Source organism: Drosophila novamexicana, unplaced genomic scaffold (assembly GCF_003285875.2).
Source record: "Drosophila novamexicana strain 15010-1031.04,08,12 unplaced genomic scaffold, DnovRS2.1 tig00000485-arrow-pilon, whole genome shotgun sequence".
NCBI classification, from domain to species: domain Eukaryota; kingdom Metazoa; phylum Arthropoda; class Insecta; order Diptera; family Drosophilidae; genus Drosophila; species Drosophila novamexicana.
In genome coordinates this window covers 3,948,526-3,965,052 of record NW_020824808.1, presented here as the reverse complement: position 1 = coordinate 3,965,052, position 16,527 = coordinate 3,948,526, and the positions used below count along the sequence as shown (strand labels likewise).

The 16,527-nt window shown below is 42.6% G+C and overlaps 1 protein-coding gene across 1 annotated transcript in view; it reads left to right on the top strand.

Moving 5' to 3' along the window:
• Positions 1 to 308: 308 nt before the first annotated feature.
• LOC115761496 overlaps positions 309 to 16,527 on the top strand; it is a 33,446-nt gene continuing 17,227 nt past the window's right edge. Inside the window, 5 exon segments of the mRNA XM_030703263.1 lie at positions 309 to 408; positions 411 to 474; positions 531 to 642; positions 678 to 829; positions 861 to 1,050. Coding sequence (XP_030559123.1) covers positions 309 to 408; positions 411 to 474; positions 531 to 642; positions 678 to 829; positions 861 to 1,050 — 618 coding nt within the window.

The following is a 16,527-nucleotide window of genomic DNA, read 5'->3' as shown; positions in this document are numbered from 1 at the left end:
ATTATTTGATGTGATTGTCTTTAAAAAGAGAGAGAGAGATAGCTTATGCTAAAAATAAATATTTTGCAATACCCAATCAATAAACATTGAATCTATAAGCATAAATCCCACATGTTATCAGAAAGTTAACAACTTCTGGCAGTCAATGGGCTTGGCGAACTTACTTAATACGAGTTGTCATTGGGCCACAGCGATATTGTAAAAAATAAATAAATATAAATATACTTGTAGATTGGCAATTCGAACTGCACTCTTACGGCCAATTTCGTAACGAAAATTAAAGATAACATAAATGTGCCTGGGCTGACATGGTATACGGTATGCGGCACGCCATGCTGCCAGTTTCTGTTGAAGTCCCAGTTGCAGTTGTAGTTGCAGTCCGGCGGATTCCGTGCCGGCACATCAATGTCGTCGCAATGGCATGCTATTTGAATTGAACAAGTGTCAACGTCAAGGGGATATAGTGTCGGAGGCGTGGCCCTTTTGGCCCTTTTCCGTTGGGCCTACTATTGCTGTTGCAGTTGTACCAGTACTGTATTTGCATGCCCTGCCAGTGCAGAGGACGACAATGCTCTCAAAACTCAAAATATTAACACTTTAACGCCAAGTTTTTTATCCGGCTGCCGGAAGCAGACAACACAGCCCTCACACTCAGACAGCCACACACACACACATACACACACACACAAACCGACACACATATACAAATAAACTGTAGCGGTCGTTACGGTGGCAAAACGCCATGTTGGATTATTCAACTCGACGCCATTTCGCGTCACAATGCGCGCTATGCGCCGCCATCATTGCACTCGACAGCAAACGGCAACAGCAACAGCAACGGCAACGGCAATGGCAACGGCAGCGTGGCGACGGCACATGCTGCCAACGTTTGCAACGGCGGCCAACGCGGCGGATGAAGTTGCAATTCAAAGTCATAAACACGTGCAGCGTGGGCGCAAAGTCGCAGCTAAGCTGCGAGCAGGCGCTGCTACTGACATCAGCAATAGCAACAACAGTGCCAGCACTTCCTGCCTTACAGAAATAGACAGAGTGAGAGAGAGAAGGGGATGTGTAAGCATTTGAGAGGGAGAGTGATCCCCACAAAGCCGGGAACGCTGCCCTTTTGTTTCCAAGCCATTTTGTTGCCGACGCGTCGGTCGCTGTTCGTTTTTCATTTGCATGCAAAATTCAAACATCAGCATAAAAATGCAATTTTTATTGCTCAACATTTCTCAACGCCCGCTGCAAATATTTTCGCGGGTTTTTATTATTACCATTTTTGTTTTTTTTTTTTTAAATTTTTTTTGTTATGTTTTTATATTTGTGTACTTTCTTTCTTCTGCTATTGTTGTTTGTTTGATTCGGCTTGTTATTGTTGTTGCCACTGTTGGCTGCTGCCTCATATTTATTTTGAGTTTTTTTTTTTTGCCCCGTAGCATGCACACCGTTGCCGCCTGCACTAGCTCCGGGCCACCAGCAGCAGCAGGAGCAGTACCACCCCAAATTTCCACCCACACGACCTCCTTTATGAGCTGCACTTTATGAAAATGCAGTTGCCAGTCCGCTGGCGTCGCACCGTTGGAATTGCCATTGCCTTGGCGATGCCCGTTGCTTCGAGTACATTGCAAATATTTTATTATTGCAAAATTCTGCCAACTTATCCCGTGCGCATGTGAATCTTAGTGGGGTCTGGCCAGGTTTGAGGCTTCGCTGCGCTCTGACCGCCGCAAGGCATCAGGAAGGATGCAGCAAGCTAAAAATAATATTTCGTTGCAATTGCAGTTGTTTTGCTTTGTTTGTGTTTTTGTTTGTTTTGATATTATTTCTTCCCTTTTTGTTTTGGTGTTTTTTTTTTTTTTTTTGTTTGTCGGTTCGTTTAGTTGAAATTACGTTTTGTGTGCCACTGAATTTCATAGCAGCAGCGGCAACACCAGAAACAACAGAAACAACAACAACAACTTGAGCCAAAAAACTTGCTTTCGGTTGTTATTATTCTTGCGTTTACTCCCGGCAAATTTGCCGTGTGCCGCCTTGCCCGTCTGGTTTTGCTGTTGTTGTTGTTATGGACACCACCACAAGCAGCAGCAGCAGTAGCAGCAGGAGCAGGAGCAGTAGGAGCAGCTCTATTCGCTGGCATTGCATACCGTTACGGCACGAGTGTCTGCCGTAGAAGCAAGCTCTTGCCTGTGTTTTGGTTTGGATTATTTTTTTCATGCTGCTTTTTCCAACATTTTAACTTCCGCTCAATTTACCTTTAGGCCAAGTAATTTAAAAGCTGACGTGTTTGTACAACTACAATTTCGACTCATGTTACTGTTGCTGTTGTTGTTGGCATTGCCTGTGTATAGCACTTCCTGGTGTAGATTTTTGCTAGGTTTGCCGCTTGTTCTGCTTCTTGGCTTTTGCTGCTTATTTTTTTGTTGTTGTTTTGTTGTTATTTTCATTTTTTTTTTTTTTTTTTTTTGGTTTTTTCAAATTATTTAATAGAAGAGAACGAAATTTGCTGCTGCTCTAACGTATATTTTGTTTATTTGCCCTCCGTTTGACTGCCACTTGTGATAGTCAAGTTTTTGATGGGCCCGGTCTAAAAGCTAAGGCAGCCAAAGCTGTTAAAACTGTTTGCCTTGGCTAATAGTTGGTAAAGCGGCAAGCGGCTCCCAAGGTAAATATTAATTAAAGTCGATAGTAAATGGCCAAAAACGTTTCATTCGTCTGTTTTTCTTTGGTGCTACTCCAGCTCTTCGTATAGTTTCTTTAGCCTCTGTTTGACATGTGAGCACGCAATTTCCTTGATTGGCCACCTTCAATGACTGAAGGCTCTCGCTTAGCTGTCGGATTCGAAGGATATTCATAACATATCAGAAAACCTAGCATACTATTTGGGGCAGCCGACAAAAGTTTTTATGCACGCCCGTGAATAAGATTGTTTTTGCGAAAGTGTGCATGTGTGTATAAGAACGGTTAACGCCATTGTTTACGTTCAGTCTGGGCCCGCCAGCAGCCAGCATCCAGGCATTGCTTGCCAGTCCGCCTGCCAGGCAAGCCAACGAGTCTGTTAGCCAGCCCGCAGCCGCAGGCAGGAACAGAACCAGTAGCCACAGCTTCAGCTTCAGCTTCAACAGCACCATCGGCGGCAGTCTGCCATGTGCTGTTGCTGGAGCTGCATTAAGTGAAGTATTGTTTCTGCTAGATTAATCCTGTTTTAATTAAATATACACGCTGCCAGCACAAAACCAACAAGACTCTCTAGCAAAAAGGCTGAATGCTGGGAAATATTGCAGGCCGCAGTACGCAGTTCGCAGTCCGCAGTCCGCAAACCGCTTCCCCCAAACGGTTACTCACAGCCAGTAAATTCGACTTCTGACGTCATGCAAATTTGTGCGCTGGCTCCGGCTCCGGCTCCAGCTCGTTGCTGGCGCTCCACACGGATTGACAAAGTGACTTGACTGACTGAGCAAGTGGATGAGGGAAGTATCAGAGTGCAGCAATAGAGGCGGCAACAGAGATGCCGACAGCAGTTGCAGTTGCAGCTGCAGTTGCAGCGGTAGCAGCAGCCCACATGAATGCGTGCATTCGACCTCGCTTTCATTATTTATATTTCATGTGTTTCCAGCGCTTGCAGCTTTCTTGTTTTTCTTCGTTTTAAGAAAACAAGAAAATATACAAACGAGAAAAAAAATATTTTCTCATGCAGTCACTGCCAAGGCAGTCCCGTCGCTATCAAAGCAAAAACATCCAGCACTTCCTTGCAATTTTCGAAGAAAATTAAAAACGCTGCGTTATTTTATAAGAGCTCCGCAAAATAAGTATGAAAAAGGTAGAAGAAAATCTCAGGTTGATATGTTGCGGCTGTCAACGTTTGGCATGCATGCGGCATTGTGTTGCCGCATGCAGCATTGCGATGGAAACGTCAAGCTTAAGCATTGCATAATTCGAGGTGTTTTTCACATCTAGTCGTTTTATCTAAAATCCAGCTAAGTGCATTTTAATTTTTAAGGTATTAAATTGCAAATCGCATAGATGTAAGCATTACATGCCAAGATCTAGAATTTTGATATGAAAAAAATATTAAAGCAGCTTATGCCTTGTCCAGCTTAAGCATATGCAATGCAAAATCAAATAAATAGTTCAAGTTGCTTGTAAAACAACAAGCAAAATTTCCATACAATAATTAAATGCATTAAAGTGAATAGCTGACCATAGAAAATTAAGAATGAGAATTAAGATTATTAAATTAATATGCAAACTCTATGTTCAATTATTACAATAAGCATCAAATATAGTACAGCATCCTTCTGTGGGATTTGTGTGTTGGTTGGATTTAATACCTATAGTTGAGGCGAACCTCTAAGTCTTGTGTTCTATTACAGCGTAAAACTTTGGCATCTTTAACCGCACGATGCATTCAAACAGTTTACGGCTTACGGTTGGCTGGCTTTCACTTCTGAGTACATTCTGCTGCAGCGTCGTTTTCAATTTCGGCACTTTCTGCCCAGGCTCTCAATGTGGTCGCATGCAATTTTCTGTACTAGCGTACTTGACAATGTGTGTGCATGTTGTTATGTATGTGCTATACACACACACTTACAAGTGTGTGCGTGTGTAAGTGACTGAAATGTAAGTGTGCATCTCTGGTGCATACTTAAGAATGTGTAAACATATGCACTGCCACAAGTGGCCATTAAATTTGGACTTTAATATTCCTTAAAAATAAGCTCGCAGCTTTTGCTTATATTGCCACATTCCTTATTTTGAACATTTAATTAAATCTGTTCATTTTTGCCGATTACTTGGACTCTAATAACACAAAGGTTTTTAGCCATTTTATATAAATGCCAGACATGGAAACAAGGCTACCCTCAAATCCAACAATATTTTTTATTAAAAAAAAATTTAATTTGCTTATGTTAGGCTTTTAAAAGAAATAAGCAATTTATTTGTTTATTGTACTAACGTATGCAAATGGCATGCACAGAGCTATTTTGAAAAAAAGAAACATATATGTGTAATTGAATTGACAGTTTAACTGGCAATGTCAGTGGGTCGTATATATATATTGTATATATTACTACCAAAAACTTTGGGAATGCAGCCTCATTTATTAGTTTAATTTGGTATTCGTAGAATATATGCACTAAGCTACGACAAAAAATGCATAAAAAAATGCGAAAAAGATCAAGGGAAAACTCTATTTTTATAATCAACTCTAGAATAATAGTAAATGTTAATAAACTCAGTTTGATTCGGTTTGTTTTATATGCAAGAATATTGTTTTATTTTATTTTTTTTAACATATATTTTTGCTTTAATATTCAATTTATAAATTATGTATTGACTAATTTTTACACAAAAATGTAAGAGTATTTTTATTTCACATTGCAATTGGGGCCAGAACTAACTTACATACATGCATAAAAAATATGCAAATGTAATACATAAATAATTTATACACAAACACAGAGAACTCGTAGATGTAAGTGGCTGCAATATCTATTAAAACGTTGCCAATGAAAAATCGCACTGTAAATTGCATGTGCTTCGGCTATGTTATAACCAAAATTGATAACAATCAATATGGATATGTGCAAGAGTTGTTGCTGTTGAGCGCGGACCGGAACTGTCGCAGACATGAAGCCCACAACAATGTATACCGCACACCACGTAGTTGGCGCTTAACCTGTCATTGTCAGTTTGGCCTGGAACACCTGCCCGGCTGCCTGCCTGTCGTCTACATGGCCATAAACCTAAAGTGCACGCATTGAGTTCTGATTGCCTCGCGTATACACGCACACTCGCACACACACACACACATGTCCACAGACGGGCATACACATAATGCAGCTAGGAGCTTAGTTTAGTTCAGAATGCACTTAAAATTTAATTTAAATGTAAATTTGTGCAACGAAATGTGTTGTGTCGAAAAAATGTTTATGTAAACAGTGTAAGTGAACAGCAACAACAACAACAACAACAGCTAGAGCTGCAGAGCAGCAGGTACAGCAGCAGTCGTACTAGTAGCAGCGACAATGGTATTAGAAAAAACGCGAAATAGAATGCAAATGCAAATATTGGCTATGGCGACCAAAAAAAAAAAAATGTAAAAAGAAGTGTGTAAGCTGCTGCCGCCTGGCTGGGTGCTAGCAAAAATAAGAGGAATTTATATGCAGATGTGCAAACATTTTGCACCCTATTCGCGTCGCCTTCGCCAGCAACAGCCGCAGTCAGTCAGTCAGTCAGTCAGTCAGGGGTAGGGGCGTTGTAGGGCAACGGTAGCATGTGCATTCATTTTCAGGTTTGGCAGGGCGCGTAGCATGCGTGAAATTTAATAAAGCTCAAGTTGGCAGCGTCGCCGGGTCCGTTGTCGTAGCCGAAAGAAAGACGCACACAAAGACAGAAAGCGGTAAGGCGTCAACGACTTAACAGTTGCCGTTGATGTTTATTAAATTTCATTAAATTACGTAATTCTTGAGCAAAAGTGGCGCAGCAGCAGCAGCAGGAGTAGCAGCACCCCCAGCAACATTTCCAAATGCAATTCGGAACAACTTAAAAAGCGAGCGCTTCGCAATAAAAATGTCTGCTGAGGCACCCCGCCATCCATTTCCGCTATTGCTGCTGTGTGCAGCAGTGGCAATAGCTGTGTAATTGTATGTGTGTGTGTGTGTGTGGGTGTGGTTGTTTGTGTTGGTTGCATGGCGTGCACCCCTGCAGCGCTGTTTTCACATTGTTGCTTCACACTAATCTTCTGTCAATGCAACACGAGGACGAAAGCGACAACAGCTTGCAAGGACCTATGCAAGCAACTGTTGTTATTGTTGCTATTCAGTCACAGCCCACACAGATGCAGAGAGGCAAAGCATATAGTCACACAGTCACCCAGATACAGTTGTATAGCTTCAAAGACCAAAAAGTGCAAACCGCAGCCGCAAACGTTTCAGTACCCGGGACAGGGCAGCATTTGGCATTCGGCATTCGGCTGCGTGAGTGGGCTAAAAGATTTTGGCCCCAAACCTCAACATGCACAGGGACCAAGTTGTTTTCTGGCTGCATCTCTGGTTTTGTCTTTAAGTGTAAAAACATTTTACTTTTGGGTTAGCAATCCCCAAGCAGCCGCTGCTGCTCCTGCTCCTGCTGCTGGCCGTGGTAGCATGTTGTCGCCATTGTAGATGCATGTCGTCGGCGTCAGCATTGGGCGCTGCAGTCAAGTGTCTGTGTGTTCGTGTGTCTCTGAACTGCTGTTGGTAACGTGTGTGTTAGCAGATAGTTGGTTGTTGTGATGTCACTGCGGCTAATGCTTTTAGCCGATGCTCAAACATGGACTTTTACTAGCGGGCAGCTCGCTTTCGGGCACTGCCATTGGTCAAAACTAATGCAATATTCTCATTATTTGGTTTACTTTGTTTGCGCAAACTGTTTGTTTTATTTTCCTTTATTTCATTTAATTTGGGTTTGATATTGTTGCATCTCCGGCTTAAGTACGGCTCTCATGCTATCCGACACAGTCATAGCCTTGTTATATGTATTTTGTTTTGTTTATTGGCACAACATGCAGCTGCTGCAACAATTTGTCTTGCCGAGATGCGTGTGTATTTTGCTTGCCTTTTGTTTATTTGTCTGCTTTACACTTTGCTTTTGTTATTGTTTTATTTAACGTAATTGCTTCTACACTTGTACTCAGACATGGACACGGATTCGGCCACGGGCATGGACTTGGGCACGAGTACTGCGCCACATGGCGTAACCAAAGGGCAGCAGGCAACAAATTTATTTTTCCTTCCTTTTCTTCTTTTATTTTTTTTTAATATTTCACCAGCAGAAGCCATTTGTCTTGACCGCAAAGTGGACAAGCGCCTTGGCAGACTCCCCACCAGTAGGGAGCAAGCTGCCCTGACTCGGGCAAATTAATTTCGTATTAGCGCACTTTGACAAATTAAAACCGCAGAGTCAACAGCCTGACTGCTGGCACATTTAAATATGCAGGTTGGCCCAATCAATGGCAGTTAGCGAGGCCCACAAATTATATGCAAAGTAACAACTAATAAATATTCAATGGCTGTCACATTAATCTTTAAACAGTGCGAAAAGGCCCGTCAGCCTTGCTACAGGCTCAGTCGTAAAAAAATCATTGCTAATGCCAATCTCTTAACATGGCTTGCTCGTGAATAGGCCGGACCGGACTGGTTAGCTTTCTTTTTTTGCTTTTCGCTTGTATTTTATTTTATAAATTTAACAAATAGTCGCCTGAGTAAAAGGGGCGCGTGCAAGAGCCATAAACCAGCAGGGCTTGGGCCATGTCCAGGGCCAGGGCCACGGTCAGGAACAACGACAATACCTGACCGGTTCGACCTGCTTTGCCTTTGGGCTCGCATAGCTGTATTGACCACGGTGACCGTGCGGTGACGTTCAAGCTGCTCGGCAAACCCTCAGGCACTTTTTAATCTAACAAAATCCAAAGAAACCGCACGTCGCATAAATAATGAGACTGATGAGGGTCCATTATGGCCACGTAAACTGGAGAGTGAGAGCGGCGCACGCTAGCGCCACCTCCCCTTCAAGCCCCTGCACAACACACCAGACCTTTAGTCCATCAGGGGTGCCAACAGTCAATTGTTTGAGCAACGTGTTTTGAAAGAGCGTTAGGTGTGATAACAGTTGTGGTCGGCTATGAGCTTCTACCGTAGAAGTCGTAGGGAATTGGGGTAGGGGCAGGTCAGAAGCATGACAATGACAACATAATTGATTTTTGAACAAAAGGCAAAGCAATATAAGCTACAGCTACAACAACACGAGAAGCAATTTATGAACTGACTGGCTATGAAATATACACACAGGCATACATACGTATACAGTGAACGTTCTCTGTGTACAATCCTATACAAACGCATTTCGGTGTATAAGTGAGTAAACAGTTGGTCAACAAAGTTTGCGGACAACGAAACAACACGCAAAACTACTTACGTTTTAGCTTGCACAGTGTAAACTTTCCGAACAATTTTATAAGCTGATACTTATTTTTACGAAAAAACTGACCAAAATATTTTATGAGATTTTACATTGGAAAATTTGAGACAATTTTTTACACTCGTTTCCCCATTTACTGTGGATAGAAATTATTCAGTGGCAAGTTTTTTATATTTTTTTGTTTATTTGTACTTTAAACTGAATAAATATTTAAACTGAAATTTTGCATAAAATGTAAATACATCAAAAATGATTTATCTATATTTGTGTTCAAACAATTTTATCTAGCTCATTTTATTTAACCTTTAAAAGGTTGTTGCTTTTGTTTTTATTTTTCATTTAACCTTATTTTGAAAACCACAGAACATTTTGTACATAGTGATTGTATATAAATATTGAGGAAAGCCCTTCATGCAGTTTGCTTCTGTAAAAGGGCATGTGTGATAGGTCAAAGTGGCATTTACATGCTGTCGTGCACAAACTTAATTGGCCGAGTGTTGTGAGCGTAGCATTTGCAGTGGCCAATGGCCAGTACTGCTCGTTGGTCGTGCTTTATTTAGAATTTATTTAAATGAGCTCAAACGTATAAATACCGCCACTTTAGATGCAATCAATGGCTTAAGCATTTCAACACAAGGGTGAAGTCAAGATACAAGTAAAAGTCCAAGACCAAGACCAAGACCGAGACACAGAGAGACCGAATGAAGACGATGCCGGTGAGGGAAAGGGAATTGGAAAAGCCCTTTAACATGCTTCAACAAATTCAAACAGATAAAATATGCAAAAATTAATTAAATACTTGCGCTTTGCATGTTCCTTGAAAACAATTTGCCAGACACCAAGGCTCATGTTGAAAGGTGGCCAAGTGTGCGAGCCGGAAGCGAGCCAACGTACGGGTGTTGAGTTGTAGGTTGTACTCGTGGCCGGCGACTGCGACGGCGACGGCAACGTCAAAGACGGCCTGTCCAGGTGTGGAAAGTGTGCTATATAATTTGCAGCATGCTAGCAGGCAATACATAAAAAAAAGAATGAAAAGAAAAGAATAGAAAGCGTGCAGCAGCGTGGGGCCTGAGAGGAGTGTAAAAGAAAACAAGAACAACAACATGCCATGCTAGCGCCAGCGCCAGCGACAACAACACCAATAGCAGCAACAACAACAACAACAACAATAACAACATCGATTGCAATTTACTGCCTGATGCACTTAAGAAAATTTATGCAAATACCCAAAAATACTTACTTTATTTTACTTTACCGGTCGCACAGGGTTTTGGCCCAGGCAGACGCCGCAACAAGGACAAACGGGTATTCCAGCATAAATTTTATAGTGCAGCCCAGGTCTATGAACCTGAACCGAGCGACAGCCTGAGAGAGAGGGAGACAGAGAGAAGAAAATAGCTAAGAGAGCCAGAGCTATCATCACAGTATATGTATGCGTGTAAGTGTAAATACTTGCGAAGCAGGTACAACGCTATGGCATACTTAATGAAGCAGCACCCACAAAACTGCAAGCGTTTGCTTCATTACTTAAGGGGGTCTTCGTCGTCGAAGGAGGAGCAGGTGGAGGAGGAGAAGGAGAAGGAGAATGAGGAGGTTTGAAAGCGTAGTTTTTTGCAAAATAGTTAAGAACCTAACTGCAAGAAAAGTAGGGGGGCTGCGGTTATATATGGCAAATTGAGTAACTCGGCCGCCGCTGAGAAACTAGCAATACCCCCGAGTCGTGAGCGAGTCGACCGGATTGTGAGTTATGTAACTTGGCATGGACACTGGCCGAAACATCAGAAACACAATTGGCGGCTGAGATGCTGGCCAGGCTCTGTGCGGCTGCATCCGCCACACGGTTTCAACGTGCCACATAAATCAGCGGGCAGCTCAGGCTACAAACTGACAGCAGACAAATTTCGACTGCCGCTTGACGTTGCACTAATTTGCCAAGACATTCGCTCATCCTCATCTGGTGATCTCTCCGGCGACTAAGCTAAAGTGAGCCAGATTGATGCGCCTGCAGCTGCAGCATGCAAAAAGTGAGCTGGAACAACAGAGAACTGCACGGATACAAATCAGAGGCGGCAAGATATTTCGTGTTAACCGAATGTTGAAGCCAAGTGCTTGGGTGTTGCTATTGGCCCTTAAGGGCACCAGTTTTATGTTCAGGCAACCGACCAGGTTCAGCTTGCTTTATCGGCTTGTTCCTTTCTCTTTTGCTGGCGACTTGTATGATGAAGTGCAGCCAGCCAAGCTGCCGGGCAGGCGGCGTGCCACCCGCGTCATAACAAGCTGGCTGCGTTGGTTGCCTGGTCTGCTGCTGCTTAAATAACTGGCAGCAGGTGTTTTTTACACATTTCTTAACTTGTCTCGCGACGTGAAAGAAGACAGCTGCATTGGCTCCTAGTCCGACCTTCGCTATGCTACTAAAAAAAACCCCAGAAAATACACACATGCATGCTGGCGCTGTGCGTGTGTACATAACTTAAGATCTACGAGGATTTTAGGTTGTTTAGTGCCATGCACAATGCAGGCTTGCGAGATGCTCAGGTTAGCTGCGTTTTCTTTTTTGTGCACTCTGTTTTTTTGTGGGTGATGTGTTGTGCGGCTCGCACTTAAGGTAATTTGCATTGCAGAATTTGCAGAGCTTGGCCAAGGTAACGATGTAGTCACTGTCGTCCCCGTCGTCCCCGTCGTCGTCGTCGTCGTCGTCGTCGCCGTCGTCGTCGCCGTCGTCGTCGCCGTCGTCGTCGCCGTCGCCGTAACTGCAACCAACGTGCCGGGCATGAATGAAGCAAAGTGCTACAAAGGATTATGCAAATTAATTATTTTTCGCAAGGCAGCCAACGCCGCAACGTGCTAGAAAAAAAAAGCCAACTAGAAAGTGTAACGACAAAAATGTGGACGACGCCCGCCTCCGGCGCCTGCCAACAATGGCCAAATAGCTGCAGCCTCCTTTTGCCCAGCACCTAAACGCAATATCCCTCCAAACGAAACTGCCTGTAAAAGTTGTTTAGTTTCTAGCATCGTCGTCGTTATTATTTTATTTTTATTTTTTAAGTTTGGTAGTTTTTAGATTTTGGTTGAATGCATTTTAATAACCAAGTGCTCAAGGTTGGCACTTTTGATGAAATTTTCGTCTCTGTGCGTGTGTGTCTGTGGGTGTACGAGTGTGGGCGTGCCTTATGCACGGCAGTGGCTATGTCCTCAGCTGTCCAACGTCCGCTGTCCGCCGGGCCACAGGTTGTAACAAACTAGTAGAGAGCGTATTACAGCTTTAGGTGAAGCTATTAAATTCTCAACTGGCTCTAGCAGTGTTTCTGTCTGCTTGTGCTGCTGTGGGCAAAGTTTTGTTTAATGAAATGCGGCAAAAAATCCACAAAACCAACAACGAAACAAGCCAAATAACCATTTAAGGGAAAAGTTTTGCTATTAAAATACTACGTAATTTTTAATTGCACCCACTTTTTTTTTGGCACGTAAATTTGTAAACACAGAATTTAAGTCAATTTAAGGTTGCAGGGCACGTACCAAACATGTATGATATGCCTACACCAAAGCAAACACTGCCAGTTCAGCTGGCGTATTTATTTAGAATTTTCCATTGATTAGTTGAATGTTCACACAGACACACAGAGCTGATAATTACACATATTCGTAATAGGAATGTTTTGTTTTGGTTGCTGGGATAGTAATTCGTTTATTTAATTACTTTTTGTGTGGGTTTTTGTTTGTGCTGGGATTGCATTAATTAACGAATCAATTGCCTTCACATCTAACATACAAATAATTGCAATGCTGTCATTCGCTGACCCATTGTTTCAACCATAAAAAAAGAAACATAGAATAACAGATTGCTTTGGCCCTAGATTGTTTTATGGTAATATTAAAGCCAGAGTTTCACTCGAAACTAAGTGAAAATTAATTACCATGAGCTCTATCATACTGTCAAGTGTTCATAGTGTCTATCTGCTGGAACATTAATTCACTTTTGCGCAATTGCACATCTTGAATTAATTTACTTGCAGTATTTATTTAACAATATTTATATGAGCTGATTATTCTTCTAATTGAATATTCTTGGAGTTAAATTAATAAATTCATCAAATTTAACTTTGTGAAATGGATTCGAATTTAAAGCTGAATACATGGCTTGAATGCTTATTGTGCCTTCAAAGAACAGAAAATATCATGGCAATCAGTTAAATTATTTAAAGATTGTGCCAAGCTATGCGGAAATCTGGTTGTATGCTTATTTGGTTTGCAATTAAGCTTAGACACTGCTTTTATTCTTTTGAACTACAATGATTTACAATTCAATGCAGTCAAAAGTTTTAAAACGACCAAGCATTTCGCATTAAAACTAATTACACGACGAAATACACAAACACGCCCACACAAATGCACATTCAAACAGTGGCAGTATAATGGAATCAGTAAAATTGCATGTTTGTTTTGATATAAATGATGCATAGCATGCAAATACATAAGCGCATAGTTTGGCCTGTTAAATCAAATTACCTTTTCGGCTACGCTTTTTTGACTGCCACAAAAGCAACGAAATTGAATACTTTCGCTAAATGAATATCCTATGCCCGAAACGGGATATGCGATTCGGCCACGCATAATGCTCAATGACTTCATAAATCCAATAAATTAATAAACTTTTGAAATACGCTGAGGTCATTGTGAGTTGGTGCCGCCAACATTGGCGTCGTTGCCGATACGGGTTGTGTGCTGGGAGCAGATCCACGTTTCCAATGGCCATAACCATGCTCATCCTGCGCTCCAACCCATTCGCAACGCGCCCAATTCAACAACTCTGCCAGCGCACATTAATCATTGAATTTTTGGTGGCCAACTCCCCAGAGAGATCTGGGGCGTGGGGTTTGCCGCTCGCAGCGTAGAGCTCGGCGTGAATAAAACGCAAACAAAATTGACTTATTGCCGGTCAAACACCTTTTCAAAATGTGTATGTATACACAGTGGGTGGACCGCAAATAAAATACTTATGAAAAACTTTTGCCGCTTTGCCCACCCAACGGGGCAAAAAACGAAAACCGCCAAGCATATTTAAATTACAGCAAAATGCAGGCAGATGATAACTTTGGCTTTAAGCCTGCCTCCAGCACACGCCGCAAGGACCAAGCCACAAATTGTTATATAATGGTTAAGGGTATAATAACTGTATCGCAATGCCTGCAACGCGAAAAAACTTTAAGGGAAGAAGGAATCGATTTCGATATCTAGACTTTAATTTAGATAAACTTATAAACTTGGCATCATGATTTTGAATCAGGAAATTAAGCACCTATAGTTGGATCTTCTCGAAATTAAGCATCACTGAGAATTCTTTTATATCATTCTCGCCTGCAGGGTCTTTCAGGCATCGGTGTAGCATCGGGCGCACGTAGCTGCCACCTTGAGTGGCATATAATGAAAATTTGTGCAACTGTAGCGTAACTTAAATTAGACATTTTATTTTGCGAATTTTAATGTCAGGCGCATGTCTCAACTCGGGATCGGACAAGAGGGGCTCTTGTGGGGTCGGGTCAGCAGTAGCTTGTTTATCTTATCACGAAATTCATAAATTTCAAGTAACCTTAACGCGTATTCAAGTTGGCTTGTTTGTCTTGGCCAGCGAGCCCTTCGCACTTTGCTCGCCGCTTGCCGTCTGCCTTCACAATATTTCTCCAGTTTGTGCAATAAATTTGTTTATTTGTATGAGGCTGTTGTTGTTGGTGCGCCCTTTTTGTATTCGGTGCTTCTTTTTTTTTTTTTTTGGTTTTCCTCTGGCTAAACATATTTCCCTGCAGCCAGGCGAGTGTCACATACCGAAACCTAAAGCCGTAAGCTGGAGCGCTGCGAGGCTGCGGCAATCGCCTCTCGACCGGCATCCTGTGCCGTTCCGTTCTGTTCCGTTCTGTTCTGTCCTGCGGTTGTTGCGCCTAAAAGTAGTCAAATTGTGCGGACTAATAAATTTTGTTGGCTGTTGTTGTGGCACTTGTTTCGCTCGCTTTTTGCCCACTCGCCGTCGCCGGCATCCACTCAATTTACGCTGCTGCTGCCCAGCGGCAATTGCTTATTGTTGTTGCTGTTGTTGTTATTATTATTGCTTTTGTTGCTGCTATTCATACGGCAAGCATCGCACATCCTGTGCGCTGGCTCACCTTGTTGCTCCAGCAGCACGTCTGTGCCCGGCTCCCTTCAACCTCCTCCATACACAACGCATGCCACAAGCTTTTACCTTTTTGAAATGACATTCATTGGCTTTTACGTGTTTATTTGGAATTTCATTAAAAATGATTAGAAGCTGTTTTGTTTTTTCGTGGGTTTTGTGGGCTGTGCTTCTTTTATGTGGGCCACTTCCATAAGGGCGACAAGGGAAGTAACACAGGGACAGCGAGCGAGCGAGAAAGAGCTCTCGAAACTGTGTCTGTCTGTCTGTCTGTTCTGTCAGTATATAATGGCGCTTTCATGCTTGTGAATTTTATTCGAAAATTTTCTTGCTTTTGGGTTTTTTGGGCGGTTGTCGCTGTCGTTGCCGCTATTTTGTTTTTCTATCTATTTTTTTTTTTGGTTGTTTTTGGCCAGTATTTTAAATTGGTGCATACTTGTTGGCTTTGTTTGGCTGCAGGCGCGCCTTTTGGGTGGCGTGTCTGTTGTCTGGCCATAAATTTTTAATAGATAATATGCGCCAGGCATGTGAATTGGGCTATGCTGGACTCGTAAAGCTTTTAATCGTCGCTTATTGTTATGTAGATTGTTCTGCTAATACCGTTGCCACGATGGCGACCCAACTGCAGCTATTGTTAGCTGCCATTGACATAGCGCATAATAGCTCTCCCCTGTGTGTGTGCGCGCGCGCACGTGTGTGCGTGGGGGGGGGGGGGGGGGTATTTGGTCACCTGCGTATGCACGCTTTTGGCCAGTTATATTTATAACTGTTATGCATAAATTAGCAATGGCGAAGTCAAGGAGATTAGTGTAAGTGAATTTCTCGGAAAGCGATGAGATGTTTTGTCCGTGGGCAGGTTACGTGTGTAACCATTTGATCTGCTCTGTCTTTGTGTCTTGACAAATTCAGCTTAAATCCAACAGTCGCCTCATTAAGGAGTTGCATAAATTTTGCTGCAAAGTATGCTACAGTTTTGAGCTCAATGCATGCGCCCACTTAACACGTCTGTTGCGCAAATTTTCGATTGTTGAGTCGGCACTTCATATGCAAAACTGCACACGGTCTGGCTGATGTGCTGCTCCTGCTGTTGCTGATGCTGCTGCAACAACTGTGTTGCTGAGAATCTATTATTTGTTGTTTTTGGCTTTTTAGCTACGCTGGCAGCGCCGCAAAGTTTGAAGCGCACTTGGCAAGACATGAATGCGTAATAACCAAAAGCGGAAGCAAACAACCATAAAGCCAAGGCAGCCGCCACGCACTCACTCGCAGAGTCCAGAGACGAGACTCAGGGCCACAGTCAGAGCCACACAGAGTAAAATGAGAGTGAGTCGCAACACAGCAATGGATGGCAGCACATATGCATCAAAAGAGCTAGAAAAACAACAGCAAACAATGCAAATGTATTT